This window comes from Squalius cephalus (assembly GCF_949319135.1).
Source record: "Squalius cephalus genome assembly, chromosome: 18".
In the NCBI taxonomy this organism is placed as follows: Eukaryota; Metazoa; Chordata; class Actinopteri; order Cypriniformes; family Leuciscidae; genus Squalius; species Squalius cephalus.
This window is the reverse complement of record NC_137139.1, coordinates 19,497,179-19,522,360: the sequence shown is the minus strand read 5'-3', so window position 1 is coordinate 19,522,360 and position 25,182 is coordinate 19,497,179. Positions and strand designations below refer to the sequence as shown.

At 40.0% G+C, this 25,182-nt stretch overlaps 1 protein-coding gene across 1 annotated transcript in view; it reads right to left on the bottom strand.

The window, feature by feature from the left end:
* Positions 1–25,182, bottom strand: part of ubr4 (ubiquitin protein ligase E3 component n-recognin 4) — a 49,403-nt gene continuing 24,221 nt past the window's right edge. The window contains 68 exon segments of the mRNA XM_079850301.1: positions 1–1,206; positions 1,299–1,461; positions 1,573–1,663; positions 2,297–2,521; positions 2,610–2,804; positions 2,894–3,019; positions 3,114–3,256; positions 3,340–3,453; positions 3,543–3,761; positions 3,844–3,943; positions 4,581–4,754; positions 4,852–5,042; positions 5,140–5,259; positions 5,329–5,436; positions 5,517–5,644; positions 5,749–5,836; positions 5,932–6,012; positions 6,491–6,688; positions 6,783–6,904; positions 6,987–7,160; positions 7,271–7,352; positions 7,434–7,575; positions 7,699–7,808; positions 7,893–8,050; positions 8,136–8,265; positions 8,344–8,471; positions 8,652–8,736; positions 8,858–8,948; positions 9,031–9,374; positions 9,879–10,007; positions 10,096–10,221; positions 10,399–10,537; positions 10,655–10,894; positions 10,987–11,180; positions 11,272–11,359; positions 11,456–11,541; positions 11,690–11,834; positions 11,928–12,096; positions 12,219–12,431; positions 12,625–12,703; positions 12,789–13,016; positions 13,435–13,584; positions 13,674–13,883; positions 15,782–15,895; positions 16,017–16,221; positions 16,318–16,486; positions 16,589–16,726; positions 16,956–17,060; positions 17,170–17,347; positions 18,074–18,204; positions 18,292–18,403; positions 18,491–18,612; positions 18,690–18,827; positions 18,909–19,083; positions 19,185–19,319; positions 19,815–19,878; positions 20,585–20,801; positions 21,295–21,511; positions 21,606–21,769; positions 21,859–22,060; positions 22,682–22,856; positions 22,947–23,104; positions 23,224–23,451; positions 23,865–24,017; positions 24,101–24,259; positions 24,351–24,533; positions 24,615–24,785; positions 24,881–25,114. Of these exon segments, the coding sequence (XP_079706427.1) occupies positions 1,142–1,206; positions 1,299–1,461; positions 1,573–1,663; positions 2,297–2,521; positions 2,610–2,804; positions 2,894–3,019; positions 3,114–3,256; positions 3,340–3,453; positions 3,543–3,761; positions 3,844–3,943; positions 4,581–4,754; positions 4,852–5,042; positions 5,140–5,259; positions 5,329–5,436; positions 5,517–5,644; positions 5,749–5,836; positions 5,932–6,012; positions 6,491–6,688; positions 6,783–6,904; positions 6,987–7,160; positions 7,271–7,352; positions 7,434–7,575; positions 7,699–7,808; positions 7,893–8,050; positions 8,136–8,265; positions 8,344–8,471; positions 8,652–8,736; positions 8,858–8,948; positions 9,031–9,374; positions 9,879–10,007; positions 10,096–10,221; positions 10,399–10,537; positions 10,655–10,894; positions 10,987–11,180; positions 11,272–11,359; positions 11,456–11,541; positions 11,690–11,834; positions 11,928–12,096; positions 12,219–12,431; positions 12,625–12,703; positions 12,789–13,016; positions 13,435–13,584; positions 13,674–13,883; positions 15,782–15,895; positions 16,017–16,221; positions 16,318–16,486; positions 16,589–16,726; positions 16,956–17,060; positions 17,170–17,347; positions 18,074–18,204; positions 18,292–18,403; positions 18,491–18,612; positions 18,690–18,827; positions 18,909–19,083; positions 19,185–19,319; positions 19,815–19,878; positions 20,585–20,801; positions 21,295–21,511; positions 21,606–21,769; positions 21,859–22,060; positions 22,682–22,856; positions 22,947–23,104; positions 23,224–23,451; positions 23,865–24,017; positions 24,101–24,259; positions 24,351–24,533; positions 24,615–24,785; positions 24,881–25,114 (10,338 nt within the window). The 3' untranslated portion in view covers positions 1–1,141.

The window sequence follows — 25,182 nt, the reverse complement described above, 5'->3', positions numbered from 1 at the left end:
GAGTCAGATATGGTATTCTTACACCTTTATTAAGTTGAGCTAATTCAAAAAGCAGACATTCAGCAACAGTTGAACATTGTAGCAGCGGGAATAGGCGAATAAACACTAAGTGGGTTTTCTTGTTTTCTTATTTTTAACAAACTTCACACCATGCATTCAGCTCAAGAACACCCTATCGCAGGTGTTTATATTGTAAGAATAAACTTAAAATCACTGAGACTCTCCTCAGTGGCACCTTGCTTACCAGAGGCACAACTTGCTCTGGGGAAAATGTTTAATCTGCGGAATATTATTGAGTGAATTACCGTCACATGGAAGACAAAACGAAAAATAAATTTAGTATTGTGATTTTGATCAAAACACAATAACACAACCAGAAAAAACAAAGTGGAAAAAGGCTCCCAAAATAAATATGCAGGCCCTTTTTTATTCTCTTTATCTTTGTGTTTCATTGTTGATGCAGGTAAACCTTTTACAAATCAGAAAGTATATCCATTTCTCGGGAATAACACATTAAACAAGCTTTCATCTCACTCTTTAACCATTTACACATGGAAAACAATCATCACACATTTGCATCACAGAACCAGTGTCAGGCTTTGCCTTTCTTACAAACTGCAAACAATTCATAGAACACCACTGCAAAAAAAAAAAAGACAGAACAAGACAATGAGAGATTAGTTCACATTTGAGTGAATCTGTAACTCTTAGCCAATTTAGAACTTGAGTCAAAAAACAAACAAAATCACAAAGGGAAAAACAAATGCCATCAAGGTTGTTTATGAAATAATTCCCAACCGGATTACCTGCAACATTTCAGATTAAAACAGAATGGTGTGTTTATGTGTATTAGGTGTTACAAAACCACTGTAGAATAAATGCGCATTAACTCGTCACTTTCTTGTTTAGGAGAGAGTTATAACTGAATGAACCCACGCGGAGATCAGGAGCAGAAGTGGAGGTGAATGAGTGTGTATGCGAGCTGATGGAAGTTTTAGGAGCCTGGGCCCCGATTGAAAGGTGTCCCTTTGGAGTTGCGAATAGCTGGGTCCGGGTAGCGGACGGACTCCATGTTTAAGGAACACCTGCACTGGACAGAGCGGTCACAAGTCCATAAAGTGAGGTGCATAAATGTGTGCCATCAGGGCACAGAGTTCAACAGGTCCAGCAGGAAGGCGTCAGGGTCTGGGATTTCTGACAGAAGTCCTGGGAAGAGAGTCAGTACAAGAGATTAATATTCTGTCTGTACAGCCACATTATTTTACAGCTTGACAGTGAGAGAGCTAAAAATGTCTGACCTACGACATCCAGGAACTCTGAGAAGGATTCAGCAGGCATGAGTTCATCCTGGAAAGACCTCAACACCCTTTCTGAAGCCTCATAGATAGGCATGTCATTGTGCCTTATGTACTCTGCGAGCGAGAAGGACCAGCCTCCTTCTGTGTTGCTGGTGGGCACTTTCTGTTGTAGGAACATAGCAGATAACATTAGATTTCAAGGAAGCACGCACTTATTAGACATCATGCTTACAGGAGTCAGAAAGAGGGGAAAAATATCCTCATATTCTCATACCCTAAACATATCATAGATAAGATCCACCAGACCCCAGAAGAGAAGCGGTGAGCGGTAAACAGCATACTCCTTCACTGCTTTGTCAGTGAGCCTGAAATGATAAAAATGCAATCATGTATCAATTAAAATGCAATTAAATCACATTAGACAGTGACTCTGGAATAGCCATTAAAAAGAATAAATATATAAATAAAAATGATGTATACATTTTTAATGTGTACATAAATTGTATAATTTATAGAAAAACATAAAATATGTTTTAATTATATAATGAAATGACACGGATCTGACATGCATTCGAACTTAACACCACAAGAAAAAGATGAATGTTTGTTATTTATATTGTATAATATATAATTTATATATTATAATATCTAATTATAATACATGTTTTTGATATTATATTACTTTTTGATAATATAATATATAATAATAATAATAACAATGTTTAGATATAATAAAAGTGCAAAAATTTACAAACAGTAATACAGAGGCCTGAAACAATCTGACACACACAGTCCAAGCCATGCCTGATATAATCTTGCATCAATCCTCAAGGCATACTATAGTCTAGCTTTAAGCCAACATAAGCACTTTGAGTGAGCACAGAACACTTGCCAAATCCAAAAATACACACCTAAGCGTGTAAAGCACAGCACACACTTATAAAAGCTCTTAAATGTTCAAGCTCTGACACGTGCAGAGTCATGCTTCGTTCCCTTACTTGTTAGCACCCCCTGGTGAGACTTTGCGGGCATGAGAGGTGACCAGCAGCCTGCGCAGGAAGTCAACACGTGTAGTCCTCCAGCGCTCAGGTGGTAGGATGTGCATGGCCAATATAGTGAAGTAGTGCGGCCCGTCCACCTCGTACGAAGTCTCCATCCACTTCTCACCAGGCTGCTCTAAGAAGCTCTGTAGATTCTTTTCCTCTCGTGATGTGGCCCTCGTTCTATGGAGGAAGTCAGAAGAAAAAAAGCTTAAAAACTGTAACATGTCAAAATGCATTGGAATTTAAATCTCATCTTTGATAAACGTACGTGTTGAGGACGTAAAGAACTGTGTGAATGATGTAAGGGATGAGGTGGATGTTGCTCTCGCGGCCTCCTCCTCCTGTGTCCACGCTGAAGGATTGCTCCATTGCAAAGCGCAGGAACAGCAACTTGGTATCATGAATGTTGAGCTGGTATGTGGGTTCCCTTTGCCCTGTGCACTCTTGCAGATATGTGTTGTGCCTGCAACAGTACAAAATAAGGATATATTCTTGTAGATATTCAGGAGTACATCTTAGTACTCATTTAAACTGGATGCAAGAATGACGTACCTTGCCAGGCAGGTGGCAAAGGCAGATTCGGGTACGTGTGGCCCCCATACTGGTAGGAGCCCATTGCACTTTGTGTTGGCATTCTGTAGTGCTGCACTTTCCCATTCCTCACGCCCTCTGGCAAGCCTGATTCAGACACACAGAGAGAAAATTATAAATTTAGCAAGACGACTAAACCTTCCTTGATCAAATCCATTGTATTCACAGCAATTTCACGCACCTGACAGCAGCAAGGTGACAGTCATAGTGGACTATGTTAAAGTGTGAGACAGTGCTGTAACCCTGCTGCTTGCGGGGTTTGTTCTCAAACTCCTCAAGGGCCACACGCTTCGTAAATGTGTAGATGCCCAGAACTTTGGTAGGCTGTGGAGAACATATGAAGAGGCTGAACATTAACAACACAACAACCTACAGTAAAATGGAATGTAATTGGTAGAGAAACAGACCTGGAACTTGTAGCCCTCTCTACAAATACAGCAAGTCAAGCCAGGTTCTTCTATGAGCTCCTCCATCTGTTTAAGCAGGGATGTCTTAGTCACCACTTGGCCCTTCTCATTGGTCTGAAACAAAAGCAAAAAATGTAAATATTTCAATTCAAAGACTTTTTTCTTGTTTAAACATTAAGCTTTTATCTATATGTGCAACTCACTGTCATTCCCAGCGTGCCGAGAGCTTTCTGCCTCATCGCCATGGCCATGCGTTTCTTCTCTGCTCGAGTCTCCCTTCGAGCAGCGTCAATCTTTAGGTTAACCTCGGCGTGCTCTCTTAGAGCCTCCAGAAGATTCTCTGCTAAAGTGCCGATACCTTCGTCACTGGACACCTGCTCCAGCTTGTGCAAATTGGTTATTGAATCTGTTCCGATTAGCATCTATAACAAGAAGAGATGGTTTAATTCATTTTTGTTGTATGCGTATGAAATAATTATCTCAAACTAGTGGTTAAAGTATTACCTGTGTAGGGGGGTGTTGGGTGGCCAGACCACGCAGCAGTCTAAGGATGAACGGAAGGGCTGGTCGAGCAAGGAATTTCTTCCAAACGTCTGCATCCAGGCTACAAAACAATATGTATAGTCAGGGTAATCACTCTGTATACAGTAAATGTTTTTATAAATGGGTAGATAAATATTTATTATATATTTTTTTTGTTTTATATTTTTATTAGTTAAAAAATAGTTAGGATTAATTATTTTACATTGAATAAAATTAATAAATATAAATAACTTATTTTACAATATAAATGTATATATTATTTATATTTATTTAAATGTTTGTATTGGCGAAATTTAGCATTTTTTATTTACAATTTTGTCATACAGGTCTGGGCGGGTCAGGGTGCGTTAAATACGTTAATAATTTTAACGCAATTTTTTCCATAATTAATCGCACCTAACGAACATAAATCAACAGCACTAATATATATATATATATATATATATATATATATATATATATATATATATATATATATATATATATATATATATATATACACACACATCTATAAAAATATGTATATTTGGATATGGATAAAAGTTAATGTATGATTTATAATAAATAGTGATATAATTATATATTGTATTTAATACACAGTATATAATAAATAATATTATAATTAATACATAAAAATGTTATGATAAATGAATACATACATATATATAATATATGCGTTATATTTAGACATTTCATACTTCTTAGCACAGGGGATATGTTTCTTCATATAGTCCAGAGCACTCTGGGTGATGCCCTTCTGTAAGATGAGGTCTTTCAGTTGATGGCCATTACTATTGTTCTTGATTCCTGCAGCTATTTTACAGAAGCAGTCCAGGAAGACCTTGTCATCAGCACTGTGCTCCTCATCATACCTGAATGCGAAAACAAATGGTGTTAAAATCAGCAAACATTCTCCACTGTTTCAAGAAGAAGTCAGTTCTAGGTTATAGAGATGGACAAACTCCATACTTATCGAAGTTGCAGCAGGGTTTAAAGCGCTCCACCAGGATGTGCATCTTCTCTAGTTCCCCAAAGGACAGGTAAGGGATGATGCGGAGCAGCCCCTGTAGGACACTGGGATTTGAACGCACAAACAACGTGTTGATCTGGTCCAGCAGCATCACCAGCTGGTCCTTATCACCCGTCAGCAGCAGGTTACCCTGGAGGAGAAACACAATGGAGGAGAGATCTAAACACAACTGGCTCACTTCTATTTGTTTGTAATATTCATTGCATAAATCAAAATGTCTTGCTGACCTTGTCTTCAGACACAGTCTCAGCATTTGCCTCATCCAGGATGATCTCCATAATACTAAGAACCTGCTCTGCTATGGATGCTCCTCCACTGTCCTTACTCTCCTGCTCTGCCACCAATGCCTGAAACACAACATCCAATTACAAATATACTCTTAAATATTACATTTTATCTTTAGGTATGTTACTTACCAGGTTCAGCGTGCCCAACATAACATTCAGTGTGTTCATCTCTGGTTTCACCAGCTGCTGTCTGTTGATTTTCACTTTCACACAGTAACTAAACAACTTGAGAAGAACCTATAAAGTAAAACACAATCATTAGAATTGTCTATGAGGTTTCTAAGGAATGTGTAGAGAGAGGTGAACTTCACACTCACGGTGAGAAGGTGCCGGCCCTGTTTGAAATCTTTGATTCCAGAAAGCCTGTTCAACATGCACTCTAGACCTCCACACTGCGCCATCACTCCAGCCATCTTATATACCTCCTCATCATCCTCCTCTTCGTCTGCAAAGACACAAAACACCAATTACAAATAAGAAACATGAGATAAACTAGAGGAAAAAAACTGACAGTAATCTTAAGAAAAAGTCCTACAACATAACACTTACCTGTAGTTGAGTCCAAAGACTCAATGAACTCCTCTGTTGCATCTCCCAGAAGCCCCCTCATTCTGTAGATGATCCTCATTGGCTCACCCTTTATTGAAAGAAACAATTTTTAAATTGTGGTCGATAAGTAAAAATAATTTTGAATCATCTTTTAAAGTATCTTTTGAATTCTCTTTAGCTCACCTCATTGGTGGGGCACCAGACCTTCTTATAGACCTCAGCAACAGACAGATCCAGACTAATGATCTTGTTATTGACAAGGAGCTGCAAAGAAAAGTCATGTTTAAAAATTTATGCAGATAAATGTTCAAATAAAAGTGTTCAGGACTAGATAAGATAAAGCTTTTTTCTTTGTCTTGATCTTGTAAAAATCTTGTTTTCCCCCCTGCATGTTTCTGGTTGCACCACTTAGTTGGGCACACCACATTTTCATATATTTATGAAATGTAATAATACCCCCTATATATTTATTTTAATACATTATTTTACCCCATTATTTTAATACATTTTCAGGATTCTTTGATGAATAGAAAGTTCAAATGAACAACACTTTTGATCAATTTAATGCATCCTTGCTGAATAAAACTATTTTTATTTTTAAAGGTAATGTAATTGACCCTAAAACCTTAATAAACGTCTTTCTTTTTTAGAATGATTTAAAAATACAAATAAATGGAAAATAAGGCTAAGCAAATTATTTGAAATAAAGCCCCAAGACACTGGACTGTTGCAGATTACGTACCTCCATGCCACTGTCGTCTTCCAGTAGTGCCACAAGATCGCAATCCTGACAGATTTTGTTCTTGATATCCCTCATGAGAGGGCCAATGCCTGGCTCGTTACTGCTGTATGGGTTTCCTGGCATACGGCCCTGCAGGAAGTCCTCCTGCTGCGGGTCCTTCTCCAGCGTAACAAAGAACTCTGTCACCTCATTCTCCTCCTTCATAGACAGATAAGATAAATTAGCTTGAGTATTGGCAAGATCATTTTTCCAAAAGCTATAGCTGAATGTCAATGAGCTGAAGTCTACTCACCGGATAAATGATGCTACACAACCGCTCGAAGATGAAGACAGGGGTGCGGTAATCATCCAGATCGTACCGCTTTGCAGTTTCGATGCACACAGCCATGAACGCTTTGGTCTCCGACTCAGTTCCTACAAAAGAAGAATCATTGAGCTGATTTTGTCTCTAATAATGCAGCAACATCAGATAAGACCTGAAGGTGAAGGCTGGAACCTGTAGTCATATCTTCCAACATCTCCAGCAGCATGTCCTGGGTCTCATCTATCAGTTTAGTTCTCTGGACCACCAGCTTCCTCAAGCACAAGTAGCCGTTCAGGACTGTGCCAACCAACCGACTCTTAAAGTGACGCTTAATGGACTCCACCTCCACGAACGAGGACAGCAGGCCTGAATGAAAACAGAAACTGTTAAAAAAGCCAAAAGCTCTCAAGAAATTTTAAATTAATGAGTTGAACTTATTGATCCTGATCAAATAGGACACAGAAACTAAAATTCACCTGTTAAGCTCTTGAGGGCATATCCCTGCTGTAAGTCTGTGCTCAGTGTGGCCTCTTCAAGGGCAAGAAGATGAGCAATTTCCTGAAGAACACAAGTTCAGGTTAATGGAAATGACACATCCTCACTATATAACCATATCATATTTACAGTTTCTGATGATACCTTGGTGATAAGGTTGCCAATGTATGGCAGGACACCCCGGGCAGCCAGATAAACCTTCCAGTGAGCAGGTTTGATGAGCTTCTGGTACAAAGCCAGGTATTCTGCAGCACACTCTCCCGCGATGCTAAGCTCATCCAGATAACTGAAGAACAAACAACAAAATCTTCAGTCCAGTAAAAATTGTCTCCTAAATCTGACTCGCTTGAGTCTATTGTGAAAATATTGGGCCAAAAAGGATTATTTTATTCATCCATGTGATTTATACCTTGTTAGAAGGTCCAGAACCTGCTGCTTGCGGCTGGGGATTGTTGTTAGAGCTTCGACGATGGTGCAAGCCGCCTGCCTCGCTGCCTGGGTGGCTGGGGTGAAGAGCACCTACGAGAGGGGTCACATTACATTAGAGCACATAAATGGAGAATAGAATCAAGACACTCTAGAGACTTTTGAGGGAGCATTTACTTGTCTCAGCCAGTTGTTATGGCCCAGTTTGAGCAGGCGGGGGAACAGGCCTTCTGATCTAGATCTCATGAACTGCTTCCACTTCCACACGTACTTCTCCATCAGGTACTGCCTCCTGATCTCAGCCTTATTCGAGGGTTTAGAGACGGTTTCCTGACCTGAGAAAGACGAGAGTGCAGAATCAAGTAAAGGATTTCATGCAAATAGCCCACAGCATTGCTGATGCAAAATTTGGATATTTACATCTAGCAGGAAGGCACTTTTTCCAGGCTTCATAAGATGCTTTCGGGTCTTTTTTGAGCCAGAGCTGGGCCTGGGCATGGATCTCGTTGTTATATGGCTTGACTGTAGTCAGGGATTCGACGGCAGTATCCTGTTAAAAAGAACAAGTCAAGTAAGTGCATCAGAACGTATTGATCAACACATCATCAGTACTATGAGTCTGTTGTACCTTGTTTTTCTTGCTGGTGGGGGCAGGAGGTTTGATGAGTTTTTGCAGGATCCTCAGGCACATCAGTGTAATGTTTTCCACCACCACAGGGGTCTTTATATTCACCGCCATCAAGAACAGACTCAGGGCTGAAAATAAACAGAGGCATGAGAGTAGGGAAGCACTGATATAAAAATCCTGGCCAACACAGATAAGCTGAAGACTATATAAAAAAAACATCTCAAGATGATATTTCTGTCGAACAACTACAGCTTGAGGATATATACAGGTTCAGACGTTTATCTCTGGAAATCCACCATAGTACTCACCACAGCGAAGTCTGAGCTCCCAGCATCCTCCCTCCTTAGCAATGGAGTCTGTAAGAAGCAGCATTTCATACTGCAAACTACTGACCTGAATGAGAGATGACAACTGTAAGAACTATAGTCAAGTACTAAAGACCTGCCACATGCATCAAAAACAGTAATTCAAAATAGCTAGACGTGATCTTTAAAATGTACTATGTAATGAATACCAGATCAGGGTTGGCCCAGTGTCCTTTAAGGGCAGCTGACACCTTGGCAATAATTAGGTCATTCATCTGTTGCGTGGCCTCTGGGTGATCTCTACAAAATACATTGACATAAAAGTAGTGAGCAACTTGTAAACACCATTAGCTATTCTCTTCAGAGACTTGTGTGTATATACCTGGTGAGCAAACAGACGAGCTGACGGACCTCCTCCCTCATGGCTCCGGTGCCGCGGCGCAGGTTGTACTCAAACAGCTCTCGGATGAGGCCCTGCAGTACCAGGATCTGCCTGATGGCAGTGTTGGTCGCCAGTGCGCGCAGAAGAGTGATGCAGTGGCCCGTAACTGCGGACGCACAGCCGTAGCACTTGGTGGAGGATGTGTGTCCACAGCCCAGCACAGACAGGGCTCGGTACTGGCTGGCTGTGAAGGTGGGCTGGGTGGAGGTGCGGGATGATTTGGTAGCTGCTTCCCGCTGCTGCAGGTCATACTCCAGCAGCTCCTTGCGCGACGCAAGCACTTTCTGAATAAGTAATAAAAAAAGATACTCTTCAACATCCATTTTATAATAAATTTAACAATAATACTTATGCAAATATTAATATTTAACTTTAATATGCTATTAAATAAGTATAATAAATTATCATCAACACTAGCTACATAATTAAAATATTATATAATTAATAATTGCATTTAATTATTAGGACTTTTAAGATAATAATATTAACATTAATTAGTTAAAAGTATTTTATTATTATTTTATAATTAAATATTTACATACAATTATTTAACTTTAATAGAATATTAGTTGCTAATGAAAATGGCTATGGTATGAACATTGGTATTAGTAACATAAAATTTCTCTGGTATTGTTCTTGACTGCCATTCTGAGGTATGTTTCCCAAAGCCAACTATGCTCGCAAGATCCATCGTTACCAATATAATTATAAACTTGCGACCAAAGTTGGCTAACGATGCTTTTGGGAAACCCACCCCATGTATAGTAACAGCTCTATTGATCGCTAACCTGGATGATTTTGGAGAGCTCATCGAATGAAGTCTTGCAGTCTCCGCTGTATTCCTGTGCCAGCTGCTGAATGTACCGGTTAACACAGGCAGTGGACGTGCCCAGACCAGCACCTGCTCCTGTATCATCCTGAGAAAAATCATGAAAACATGAATGACACATTCAAAAGAGAAAAGTCATTGATCTGTCTGAAACTGATCAATGCTGACAGACTGACCTGTGGTTTCTCAGGTGCAGCCTCGTTCACTTTGGACAGCAGACTTTCCAGCTGCGGCCGGTGGCCCATGAGCTGGTGGTAAACCCGGTCAGCCTTGTCGAGTAGAGTGTTGATGTTGGTCACGGCCTGGACACAATAAATCAGTAACAAATGTTTTAGTAAGAGGACTTTCATTTACACTATTCCTAACTTAACCCGGTCTGTTTGTATGTCTCGCTTTCTGTTGTTGTACACATTTCTGTTTTACATTACACAATCTATATAAATGGATATTACTATATTGAATATTTATGCCTGCCATACCTTTTTCCTATCTTCTTCATTTTCTATAGGATCCACAGCACAGCAGGGTTTTGCATACAGCATGAAGTCAAAGCGTGCATATTTACAGAAACCACAGGCATTGCACAGGAATGGGTCCTTTTCGTCGTAATTAATGGACCTGGAAAATTCAAAACAGACAATTACAAACTCAATTTCAATGCAATTCTGTCAGTTTTTTGGGTCTTTGTACAAAGTTCATTTTTAAAGCACATCTCAACATCCAGACCCTCCGTACCTGCACTTGTGACACTGATACACATTCTCTCCACAGTTGCCGCAAACCCCTGGGTTGGCAGGGACAGAGGCGCTGCAGCGAGGACACTGCAGGGTCTCTGTAGACGCCTGGTAGTTCTCATAAAAATCAGAGAACTCGATCATGAGGTTGGAGGCCACGATGGGGAGAGGGAGGTCGATCTTCACTTCAGTTTGGCCTGGAGTCAACTGCACCTTCTTAGCTTTGTGCCAGCGAGCAGGTCTGCGTACACACATTTCAACCATCAACCATCTACAAATACTGTCAGCAAAAATGGGCATTTTTTAACTTAAGAGTCTGATTAGCATGCGCACTTGTTCTTCAGTTCAACGATGGCCTGTACGGTCCTGTTGTTGTAGTAGAGGTTGATCGTGCGAACCATCTTGGTTCTCTTGAGATCGCCAATCTTCACTGTGACTTTGCTGATAGTGTGGCTGCCAATCAGCTTCACCACTTGCTGAGTGGTAGTGTAACGGGTGTCCACTTTGATAGATGAGAGTTTGATGTTCTAATAGAACAGGGAATAAAGTAGGCCAACATTCAGACCCATAGCACCTAAAACAAGCATTTAAATGTGACATGTCATGAACGTCACTCACAGAGAAGGGCACTTCAGGATTGTTGCACACCAAGCAGGGATCACTCTCCAGGTAAAATCCATCAAATTCCACCAGTCCAGACAGGGTGCTGAGAAGATAAGTGTTAAGAGATGAAAAATTCTGAGATGTTCTCACATCCGTGACCCAAAATATCTTCCAATGAGAGCATGCTGGGAACACTTACTTGTATATGTTTGAATTGGGATGATTGGTCAGGATGTGGTTTTGTGCTCTCAAAATTTCTACAGCTTTTTGAGAGTATTCCTTCAGCTGGAAAACACAGAAGCAAAACGTTAGGTGCAACGCAACAGTCACACCAACATTTTAAACCTACTATAAATTACACTACTGTTCAAAAAGTATAATCAAATTCTGCCCAGTCATCTTAATAAACAATCTCATATTTGAGTATGACTACCTTCTTTTCTGTCTGAGGTGTTTTGAGAGAGAAATATCCGAGCAGGTCCACAAACTGAGCAGCTTTACGTCCATAAGCAGGTAGTTCTGGCCAAATGGCCCACATCAGGTCAAGCAGCAACTCCTGCTGGGATTTGTTTGAGTTCCTGAAAGATAAATGTTCGGTTTAACATGATGGTTTAAGCTCAAAGCACTGGACACAAGGAGCGCATTAAGAGAAGATTCTTGCTTCTAAGTACCTGTAGATATGCAGTGCGAGGCAGTGAGCTTGCCAGCGCACAGATGAAGAGTTGGACTCGAGCAGGAAGCAACGCAGGAACTGAATGAGAGTCTCCTTATCTGCAAATTTGTTGAGCTGACTAACAAGAGCCGTACACAACTGATCTTCCTGACTGCCAGCTCCATCTCCTGCAGGAAACACAACAGGAACATTGAGAAAAGTGTCATGAATAATTTTTGGGATTTTTAATCCTAAATGAAAGTGGTTCAATGATAAAAAACGATGAAAGATCATTGAAAAAACATCAAACCTTCTTTGTCCTTTTCCTTGTCCTCTTTCTTGCTCTTCTTGCTGGAGGATTTGCTCTGAGAGGGCTGAGATGTCCCTGAACCTCCACCTGAAGATCCTGTCGAGGCTGCCAGGACTTTACTGCCACATAAGGCGCAAGAGAGTAGCTGCAGCAGGACCGGAGAAACACCCTCATCTACTAGAAAACTCACTTGCAGCAGGAAGTACAACACCGCTACACAAAGACAGAGAGAATTCGATTAGTACAGCATGTGACTTCACTGTTTGAGCTACAGGAAGGCTTAGTTGTTCTAGTTCTCTTAGTTATGGAGTCATGGGTTCAATTCCCAGGGAAAGCAAGAACTGACCAAATTTGCACCCTGAATGCAATGCAAGACGCTTTGGATAAAAGAACATTGTACACTTACAGTCATCCTTCATGCAGAACTTCTGCCAGTTGATTGTTCTCTGAGTGGCTATTTCAGCACATGCTTTAAGGTGTTCCATCTGTGTAAAAGGAAAAAAAGTTCACACAAATCCAAACTAAAAGAAGAATAAAAATCGTAGGGCGTCACACATGCCTGTTACTCACCAGACTAATGAGAGTGTCATACTGTAGAGCGGAGCCAGATGTCGCTGTGACGATTCCTCCCCTCAGGAAGATGCCCTGCTCCTCCAGAAGCTTCTTGATGCCACGCACGTGAGAGTCAAGCGTGTGGAGGTCTCGGAGTTGGCGGTACTTCTCTTTGGATCCGCAGATGAACAGCAGAAGCTTCCTCACCTGTCGCCTCACGAACGGTGTCTGCTGGATCATCAGATACTGGAAGATAATCGAAAGGGGGGACATTTAATATTCAACAATATTATTGATCTGCCTGCATTGACACCATATAAAAACTGAACTGGACGATGACACCACTGTTTTGTCCAGAGTGTCTGTCTGTCAGTCCATCTATCTAATAAATGAACTAAATTAATAACTTTTTTTCCAACAAAAATGAACCATCACTGAACTTACTTAAGTTGGACTATAACACTATTTTCTTCTAGATCTGCTGTACAGCAGAAACAAACTTTGTTGCATTATTTTCCTGTTATCACTGTAAAGCTGCTTTGAAACAATCAGTATTGTAAAAAGCACTATATAAATAAAAAATAAAGGTGAAAGAGGTTGATGCATGCTGAATTATTCATTGATAACTCTTCAGCACAGGCCAAAAGCGAATTACGTGCATTACCTCTGACAGGAAATAGAACCAGGAGTGATCAAAGATAGGCGGTGGGATGCGCGGGTTGGCGTCTGCGATTTTCTTGATCTGGTAAGGCAGTCGGAGGACCATCTCGGTGAGGAGCTGAGAGTATGCTTCAAACACATCAGCAGCGTGGCCCTGAGAAACACCCACAATTTAAAGATCCGGATATTTCCTTATACAATATATTTAACGTTTGGACAAGCTTTTTAAGAACTGGTCTGTACCTTGACATATTGGCGCAGGAAGAAGGGGCTCATGTCTGGGGGTGAGGAAGAAGTGTGGGGTTTAAGGAGCTGACTGGTGGCCGTTGGCTCTTCCTCACCCTGCTGGGTCTTCCAGAACTCCAGCAGGGATTTGAGCACATGCAGGCAGTAGTCTATCGCTCCCATGCTGAGCAGAGCGGTAGCAGTTGCGTTGGAGATGAGAGAAGACGACTGGAGAGAAAACAGATGAAACTGAATTATTTAAAGGTTTTTTACACTCCCTGCTCTGCAAAGTAAACCTTGTAGCATGTAAACAATAATATTAGAAATTAACTAGATTTAAACTTCCCAAAGCAAAATATATTGTTACATTTGAGGTAAGCTTTTAGGCTTTTTTAAATAATTAAATTATGAGAGCCACTTTGCTCTTATAATGACACTTTTCGTATTGGAATTTTTTTATTGGAGAATAATAAATGCACATATACAGATAACACAAAAGAGGCCGTTCGGACATGTGCTGCTTTGTGGAAACTATAGCTGGTTAAATAGATGCAAGGCAGGAAGACCATCAGAACTCAGTATACAAACAGATGTAATCAATTTAATAGTATGGCTGCCAATCAAATTAATGTTCAACAATTGTCACCAGCTACATTTTAAATACTTAACATTTTATTAAATGTAAATAATAGAAGATTTAAAACTTTATAACATTTCTTAAAAGTATACTTTAATATTAAATTTCCTAAACATGTATAAGGAAATAAATACGAATTTAAAGTTAAAATGTATTTCTTATTTAAAGAATTAAATATAATTTTAATCTTTAAAAACGTATTTTGTAAAATTACAAAATCCAAACACAGACCCAAGAGTGAAATAATTTATAAAACATTTGTGCTCAAACGTTCACAAGTAAAAATATTTTCTTTCAAAGAAATTAACACTTATTTAGTAAGGATACATTAAATTGATCAAAAGTGACAGTAAAGAGTTTTACAAATGTAACAAAATTCTATTCTAAATTCTATGTTAATTATAATTAATTAAAATTTCTTTTCAACTTTCAATTCATTTCATCAAAAAAATCATGAAAAATATGAAGCACAACTGTAATCAGAAATGTTTCTTGAGCGTCAAATCAGCACATTAGAATGATTTCTGAAGGGTCATGTGACATTGAAGACTGGGGTAATGATGCAGAAAATTCAGCTTTGCCATCACAGGAATAAATTACATTTGAAAATATATTAAAATTGAAAATAATATTATACATTTACAATATTTTATATTTTATAATATTTAAATTCTTCTGGATTCCGTTTTCCCCCCCCAGTTCTGGATGATTAAATTAAATTGTATTAATCAAAAAGCATGTGTAATTAATTAAAATCATGAAACATGTTCAATTTAACAGCAATTTATGAACAGTTTAACACTTTTTTTTTTCTACCAAATTCCATTTTATTTTTACCCAGTTCTTTGCTTTCTGTTTAATTTTGTCTATATTCTATTTTAAAGGTTTAATCAAAAACATATCTAATTAAATTAGATTAAAAAAAAAATGAAAAAAAAGTTTTAGTTTTTTGTTTGTGTATTTAATTAATTAATTTTTCTGGTAATCAAATGAAGGCATAAAACACTAATTTATCTTTTATTAAAATTAAAATTAAACAAGCTCTTGGCAAACAAGTGCTACACAACAGAGGTTTACTGTTAAAATTATAACATGGAGGAAAATTTGTTTTAATAACATTTGTATTATTATTATTATTATTATTATTATTATTAGTAGTAGTAGTAGTAGTAGTATTACATTAAGATGAACATTATACTGTACAAGAGAAATATATTTCCATCGCAGTTTCCTGGATGCCTCGCCACAGCCAGCACTTGATTTGAGCACATCATACATGCTGCATGCTTATTGTTTCACTGACGTTGACAAGATTAACCCCTCAGGTATCGAAATTTGGTACCGAGGCAATTCGGTCGGTGCCTAAAAAGTATCGAACTCAATACCCAGCCCTATTTAGTTCTCAGACTTAGTGGATCAAAATAAATATTTTAACCTTCAGAAAAAAGCTTTGTGAGCACGATATTACCATAGTGACGTTGACAGTTACCTCAGAGGAGGATTTTGAGCCAGACTTGGTGCGGGACATGAAGACACTGAGGAGCCTCATGATGACCAGATGCACCTCGTTTATGGAGCAGCGCTCATTCTTCTTTGAAACATCCTGGAAACCAAAAATGACACAATCTATATTCTGTATATCTATATATTCCATCTATCTATGTCTCCTGTATATGTATATTGATATCTATAATATAATCTATGGCCTGGTTTAGTAGTCTCACCTTCTTGTGCATGCCGAGCTCTGCAATGAGCTGGGCCAGAAGGTCGTCCAGTGCTCCCTTGTCTTTCTCGTCCTCTCCATCTAGATCTGTGGTCAGCATGAGGATGACCTGCATGTAGGGAATGGCCTGAACTCCACCAACAGCGTGGAGCTGGGACAGGTGCTGCAGGAGACGCTCCAAGAGCATCAAACGCACCATGTGCAACCTGGTCAGAGGAGCGAGACAGGCAAATACAGTTACTATACAGAAACATATTTTATTCTAGTTTATAAAAGAAGATAAGTGCTCCATGTAGACAGACCTGTTGCTTGTGTGGATGTCGCCCTCTGTCTCTCCTTCTCCTTCTGATCCGTCTCCTTCATGCTGGGCCGTAGTGGTGCTGATGGCTCCAGTGCTGGAGCTCACGCTGCCTGGTCCAGCAGGGTGTCCTTCAACAGTCGTGTCCCCGTAAGCACTGCTGCGGCCAGACACTGAAACACACAAATTGTCCTGAGTGGATAATACTCCCCAAAACGAGCCACTTTAAAATCTTTTATGTTTAAAAACAGTAACAGTAACAATTCAAGTCTTACCATTGTGTTCACCGGCAACTGAGTCGACGGCACTGCCTCCGCTCTCAGAGCCCACGCTGCCCCCGTGCTCGGCGGGAGAGGTGCGCAGCGTGGAGCCGTCTGTGGCCGCTGTGCTCCCCTCATCATCCGAGGCTGGGGCTGAAAGCATAACCAGAGCTGTTACAGGAAAAAAACAGCAGGCTTTGCTAAGGGGGGGTTTCTAAAGGTGCACACGAACATATACATAGAAAAACAGCCATATGTTTGAAAATTATTGTAAATTGGAAGAAACAATGACATGAAGGGATGACAGAAGGAATGGTGGGTGAGCTATGACCATGCAATAAGTATTGCAGAAAGAGATTTGTGGAGAGATGGGTGCAGTTACCTGATGCAGTGGTGTCTGAAAGGGTCCCCGCGTCCAAAGATGAGGAGCTGGGGGCCTGACCGGACAGACCCAGACTCTGTAGACCAAGAGCACTGCTGCTGCTGCCTGCAGACACAGCATACATTCAACATTAGACAACTGATGGTCATATAACTAGCTAAAAAAAAAATGCATGCTGGTTTCTCTCTGAGGGCAGAAAAGTGGAAAAAGTGACCTTGCTGGTCTTGTTGCAGACTGAGAGCTATAGCCAGCTCCACCATGGTCTCGTCATCAGCATCTGGGGGGATGTCCAGCATGGGTGGGAAGCCCTCCGCCCCTGCCAGCAGTGCTTCCAGAGACGAGGGGTTCCCATTGCTCACATTCTCTGCCGTCTCCAGCACCATAGACTCCGACTGCAGATCAAACAGAGAAAGAAGAGGATTATATAACAACCGCCTTCTTTAAATACAGAAGTTTGGACAAAGACTTAAAGCAACTACCTCCATCGCAAATGTTTACCAGTGTAAATGTTTACCAAATGTTTAAAGCATGAACTGGACTTTTGATTTTCTTAGTTTACATGAAGTAAATTGAACTGCTGAGTTTATATTTGTGAATCATTATTCATTATGTGTATCCACTTGGGAAAAGTTGCTTGGAGATAAGCTTTAAAGCACCTTGACTCACAATGATTATTTGTTCATTACCTGTTATATTAATATAGATAATTATATGACTTGCATGATTTAAAGAATCATATTACTGCCCAAAATTAAATTTGAAACTGAATTATTTTGTCAAAATTTGATTATATTATTTAATATGATTAAATTATATTAATATTTCACAATATTATGGTTTTATTTTATTTTTAATCAAATAAATGCAGTTTATGAGAATTCTTTCATAAACAAAAAAATCTTACGGACCCTAAATGTTTGAACAGTAGTGAATATATGCATTAATTACAAATCAATCCAAAACAATCAAATCAGTTCAGATCAAATCAAATCAAAGTCCCAATTTAAGAGTGAATTTCATAATCATAAAATAATAAAATCCAATGTAATCATTGTCAGATAAAATTATTAACACTCTTAGGGTCCATTAGAAGGACTAATAGAGGCTGCGAAGCTCACCACCATCTCAAAGTCACCGTGGTCCACCTCGTTTTGCTCTTGACTCTCCTGCCTGCCGCCTTCCCCTCCCGTCATGTTGGAGGACTGCATCTTCTCATCAGCATCGTCATCATCGTCGTCATCTTTATCTCCTAGCACAGAAATGCATTGTTTGACGTTGATTCATTGAGGTGTGCGTGTATGATTTAAGTCACAAAGCTGAAAGGCACGGCTCATACCCATGGGCGTGTTGGAGCGTGGGGGAGAAGGCAAGGTCACATGTCTGCGCTTGTTTCTGGGTCTCAAAACTCTAATCAGCGCCTGTTTGCAAGCAAAGCTCACAGAGGTGTCCTGTAGACCAAAAATATTAGATTACAATGATAACTGTTCTCAAAAGATATAGATTATATCTGAGAAGAATGACAACGGGATACATACAGGGCAGAGCAGCATCTGCATGTAGATTTTGGATGCCACATTTATGTAATCCAGCTCACAGGTGCAGTAGCCATGAATGATATCAATTAGAGCATTCACTGTGGCTTCAATGTGAGTTAGACCTTAGAGAAAAACAAAACGATGTCAGTATTTTGAAACAATACATCCGTGGACTCTTCAAATCAATCCGACCACGTACCTGGCAAACAGGCTGGAGCCAAAAAGGCATTCTTAGGTTTGAGGGCATGAAGTTTCCAGAAGTTAGTGACCAGTTGCATGATGAAGCTACAGCTCTCAGTATCATATTTCAGGCCATCCTTCCCATCATCACCTACATCTGACAAGAGAAAAACTGCCTGTATTAAGAGGCACGTAAAATGACTACAAGATGAACGTACAAGAGGTTTAATGAGCGTACCAGTGTCTGATTGAGGAAGTCTGGACTCGGTGAAGTGCACAAGGTTATTGGGTCTCATGATGGCGATGGAGCGGGCTGTGATCACCAGCCTCTGGAACACATCAGGGTCCAGCTCCTTCCCTTCTTTACTGCAGCTGTTCAGACACTGTACTGCGTTGCTCAGCAGAGACTGATCCTAAATACAGATTCAGCACCAGTTATGAAGCGGAGCGTAAAAGACGTGGTGATTCATGTTTAACACGGGATCAATTTCTAATCAGCAGTGACCATGTGTACCTTGTGGTTGTGGTAGGCTGTGCGGCTGGTGTGCAGGCTTGCCAGAAGGCCTTTGGTCTGTTGCAGTACTCCAGCAGGAGTGGGGATGGACAGGAGGAGAGTGGCCAACTCTAGAGCCGCAGTTTTATTTTTCTCCTATAGATTTTAGGGATGGAAAAGCGTCACACAAAAATGGAAATTTCAATCAAAACAAACAGAAGAAACTGAAAAAATACAGAAAAAAATAGTGTTGCTATTTAAAAAAAAAAAAAATATATATATATATATATATAAACATAAGATGAAAAACTTAAACTAAAATAAGAAGTTACATTTACAACTGATTGAAATTGTTGAAGTTGAAGCACAAATGACTAAAAAAGCACAATAAAACAGCTTTTATTAAGAAAACTGATATGATTTAATCTTATTTGAAATGTACATAATTTTAAACATACATTCAAAACAAATATTTTCTTGTGTAAAACTAGTATACCTTTCTGATTTACTGAAAGGCAAATGTACTAATGCTATAGACAAGGTACAACCTATACCTTATGATGTTTTTATTTTCAATTTTTGGACCAAATTAGCAGCAAAGCAACAGTACTTTTGATATCCCCAATCTCAAAGAGAATATCTCTTCCTTACCTTTTCAACAGGGGAGCCCACGGCAAAGCAGCTCTCTAAAGCTTCCAGTGAGCTGACCACCAACCTAGAGATCAGACAACAGTTAGATAGGGAAAGCAATGCATTGTATTAAAATTACAGCAGTCCATACTAACATATTCAAATTCTACACCATTCTCAAAGCATTATCATTCTCAAACCATAACACATTATCATCAAACATTAAGAGTGTTAAAGAACAACTGTGATTACTAATGTCTTTATAAATGCTGTAATTGTCCTGCATGATCTACACCAGAGCAAGCTTAGTCTGACTGCTCTCTCACACATATACACACACACAAGCAAACCACCATGCACACAAGCAGAGAAAGGGCGGTTACTAACCGGTCCAAGGCTGATAAGGACTCAGTTTCACAACTTTTTTTATTGTTTTAGGGAGCAAAGAAAAAGAAAAATGTGTGAGGATCACAGAAAAGAAATACGTAAAAATGATTTGTATGTCAAACACAGGAAACGATTGCATGCAAGCACGAGGTCATTATGATGGCAGCCATGCACTGGACACGTCACGCGCACACCCCCCCACTCCCTCCTCTATCCTCTGCTCTTCGTTTTAGTTACGTTAATCGACATCAAATACGGACACTTTTAGAGACAATAATATAGATTAAATGCAGTTTAAGGGAAACGAAGACAAAGACAGAAAACATCATGAATTATTTTTTACAGGAAATCAAATCAAGTAATATGTTGAAATCAGAGCACACAGGTTAAGGTGACAAGTGTACCTCTCTAGTACAGTGCCGCTAGTTGCGATGGGGCTGGTGACGTCACTGTCTCCAGTCCCGTTGCCCTGGTTGAGGTTGGGGCTGCACACGTTGTTGACTGCAGCTGAAGGAAAGTCCTCCGGTGGCTCATCTGGCCAACCGAACTGCTCTTTGGTTTTGCCATAAATCTTAATGGAGTCCAGCATGGTGACACCTGCTGGGTCAACTGAAGCACCAACTGAAAAAAAAACCACATGAAAATTGTCAAAATACATATTATTATAATATACAAGTAATACAAATATTTACTTTATTAGAAACGTTACAATTTCACAATAAAAAAACCCCTGTTACAAGCACTTATTGTAGTAATAACAAATTATGCATAATTACATGCAACTAAACCAAACCAAACCCTAATCCTAGCCCTATCTTAAGTAAATAATACTTAAATGTATAATTTACTTTAAATAAAGTGTAACCATAAAAAAACATATTATTTTTAATGTAATATTATAATGTAATCGGTTGTATTATATAATTTAATTGAAATGTCAAATATTTAATGTTCATGTCATAATTTTTTTTCTTTTAAAATGAATTATGATTAATATTATGCTAGTTTTATAGTAAAATAGATATACAGTTAATAATTATCATAATAAGGAATGAGTAGGTGTGTCCAAAAGTAGTGTACATGGAAGTAGTTCTGATATCTGTTGGGATCTTACTGAAAATGGAGAGCTTCTTGTCTGCCTGAAGGGCTTCCTCACGAGTGAAAGGGAAGTCAAACCAGCGGGAGCGCGTCAGGTTCAACTGCATGGTGCGTCCAAAGATTTCAATGTAGGAGGGAGCTCGCTCAATGGCCTGAGTGCCCACCTGCACCCTCATTCCCGTCATCACCATCGAGTTGTTATTGTTCACTACTTCCACCGTGAAACCTCCAGGCTGTTGGCGGGAAACAACACAAATGGCTTAGTGGAAAAGCAAACCACTGATGATCATTTCAAAATAATATTTTAGCTAGAATCATTTTTTATACCTTAGTGTTGGCCACATACATCCCTGTAGAGTTCAGCCGGTGTTTGATTTGTTGGCCGTTGTAGACCTGCAGCAGGTCGTTGCCACCAAACTCCACCTCTGTCAGCTGCTGATTGTGCTCGAAAAAGTCTACAGGAAAAGTGACTTGGCTGGATGTGCGTGTGGCTGACGAGGGAAAACAAAAAGGCATATAACCATCTCTAAACAACACTAAACAACATGTGATGAATCCGAGAGAATGTGGCGTGACTCACTGGCCGTGGCTGTCTTGCGTTTACGGACAGGTTTCATGATGCTGATCACACTGCTAGGCTGAAGGGAGGGCTGGAGCCAATAGGACGTGTTCTCCACGTTAGCCATGTATATACGGAGGCTGCCATCTTCACACAGCAGAATCATAGTGGTGCGCTGCTGCTCGTTGCTCGCTGTGTGACGGATTGCTACCATGTCCTGAATCTGAGGGGAAGAGAGAGACTTTATGTGTTTGCTTGACTTGGCATAGTAGTAGGATTTATTGAAACCAAACTTTTGCCCATTCCAGCCTCTGGTACCAGTAGTAAATTGGGACTTGGGTGACTGGCAAAATTTTATAATTCAGTCTCAATCTCCTTGTAAACTCAATTTCTGGCATTCAATAATTGTCTAAATGCATCGGTAATGCACAAAACTCAATGTAAATCTTTTAGTATTATTATTAAATAAAAAATATCTATTTATAAAAAAAAAATACATTCATCTATATTTCAGTAAACATTTATATTTATTTATGATACATTTTATTATATTTCCAAGGCTGTGAATCCATTTTTAAAAAGTAAAATGCAGTTTTCTGTGATTAATCAAACCAAACATTATTAATTGTGATTAATTAGTGTAAGCATATATGCTAGCCACAGGAAGTGAGCAAAAACATTAGCACAGCCTCAGAAGTGGGGGTTGGGGCAAAAAACAAATACAAATGTTGCATTAAGCAGTACACACTAATCACAGAAAACAATGTGCTTTACAATATAATATAAAAACTTTCATAATATATATTTTATACTTCCTCTAGACTAGGAAAATCTAGGAACTGACCTTAGCTTTCGCTGGCAGGGTTTTGATTTCCTGGATGAGGAACGTGTCTGGTTTTACCATGATGACCAGAGGGATTCCTGTGGTCTGCTGTACGCAGCATAGCAACCCTGGGTGGTTCATCACTTCTGACCACTGACAGAGTGCTGGAGAGGTCTTACTACTACCTCCATTAGAACTGGATGTACAAGAGAATGAACATTAGAGAAATACAAAACACACGAGTGAAAGAGTTTTACATATGAATAGCCTTATGTTGAAATCCTACCCTTTGACATTGATGGTGAAGAGTCTCTGGGTTTCCATGCTGCTGCGGCTCACTGTGGCAGCGAATGACTTGCCCTGACTGTAGCTGAAGAAGAGCATCTGCAGGACGTGGGAGTAATACACAGAGACTCCGCCTCCAGCCACCTGGCCATTACTATCCTGCGAAGCAAACACACCACTAACTCAGCATGCTGTCATGCTCAATCTATTCTGAAATCTATTTGGTTAACTTATTTCAGTCTAACTGACTATATAGCAAAAGATAATGTCGTAAGAACCTTCAGATCCTCGTGGTTGATCTCCAGAACGTTGGTGACGTAGAAAGGGCCGTGCTGGGCACTGCTGGACTCATCCATCACCTGAGTGTACATGTAGCCAGCTGAGGACATGATCACAATGATGTTTTTGCCCTCCTCGTTGAACAGGAATGTGGCATCTCTGATCTTCGAACTTGGTAGCAGGAAGTAGTACATGGGGCTCAGGGCATCCACAGATAAGTCGTAAATCTGCAAGGAACAGTCATTTGAGGCACAATACTTTTGGTCAGTGACTATATATTCATATTTATCACATTTGAGGACAAAATAATTTTTTAAGTAAATACAGCAAGAACTAGCATTATACTTAAACTACTGGTCAAAAGTTTGGGATCAATAATATATATATAAGAACATAATTTAAACTGCAGTAACATTTCACAATATTACTGTATTTTTGACCCAAAAAAAAATACAGCCTTGGTGATCATAAGAGGCTTATTTAAAAAAGATGATAAAAATTATTTGATTTTGATTTGATTATCAAAAATAAACATTATCCATTGTTTGCACATTTTGAAAATGATAAACTTCTAACTGGAAGTTGTTTGCCAAATTTCAACCAATAACAAAGCAGTTCCATGACAAGTACAATAATTCACCTTGACAAAATCAGCAGTTATAATGGCCAATTCAGTCTGTGATCCAGGAAGCCAGATGGCCTTGATGATGAAGTTTCCAGTTGCAAGTTGCGGATGCAGGACTAAGTGATCTGACACAGAGCCTGTGCTGCTGAACGTCAGAACGTGACAATCCTGTAGATGATAGGCACAGAGAAATGAGACTAAAATCATCGGGGAAAAAAATGTTATGTCATAGTTTTGTCTGCATTTGCTACCTTGAGTCCACACACTGCTAGATAATCCTCATTACAGGGGTTTCCTGTGAGGCTGAGCACAGTGAAGGGAACCGGAGCGGAGGCTAGACGAGTCAAAGTCAGTTTCCTCTTACTGGAGTCAGCCTGCTTCAACAGCGCAGACAACTGCAGGACCGTGATCTGCGAAAAACAACAAAAAAACACACCATGTAGTCTCAATAAAACATGATGTAGCGAAGATACAAACTCGTGATAAGGTTTTCTGTATTACCTTGCCCTTCTCATGGCTGACAGCGAGGTGTTGTCTGCGTCCATGAGGGGACGACAGCACACACATGGCTACCCGACGCAGCACATGCGCGCTGATGAGCTGGCGGATGGTCTGTCCTTGATCTCCACTGTAGTTCATTCTGACATTCTCAAAAGCACCCTCTTGTGAGCCCAGTGTGGGAACCTGGAAGATAAAATCATGTTTAGTTCCAGCAATTTTGTTTTGGGAGCATTAAGAATTAGTCTTTAGGCATTTGGTTCATACCATGAGCTGGTCAGTCATCTCAACGGTCTTGTCTTGAGTGTGTAATTCGTTGAGAGCGTGCTGAGCCCGGCTGCTGCTGCCCACCGCTGACGCCTGCTGGAAGTTGGTCTGAATGGCGTCCATTAGGAAAATGAGCAACTCCAACACCAGGGCTGCTGTGGAGGAGCTTGACTGCAAAAAAGAACGATAGCAGTGAGACAAGTCCGGTCTGCTTTCAGTCAAAACATCAATGATTCAGAGAACGAAGAGTGAGGAAATTCTCGCACCACTTGAATGAGCAGGTCCTCTCTGCAGCCCTCGATGTTTTTACACACGCTGCTCTTCTTAGGCTTGTCGTCGTCGCTGCTTTTCCCGTCGCAGATGGTGACTTTTCCTTTGTCCGCAGGTGAGGCGCTCTGGTGACGGATGGCGCTCTCTGGCATGCGCAGCTCGCTCTGAAAGGCCGAGGACTCCTTCATGGTGGAGCTCATTCCACTGCTTGGACTTCTTTTCACTAGAGCCTGTAAAACAAGGATAAAGACCCAGGATCAGGGATACAGGATGCATTGCTTTGGCTAAATTACAAAGA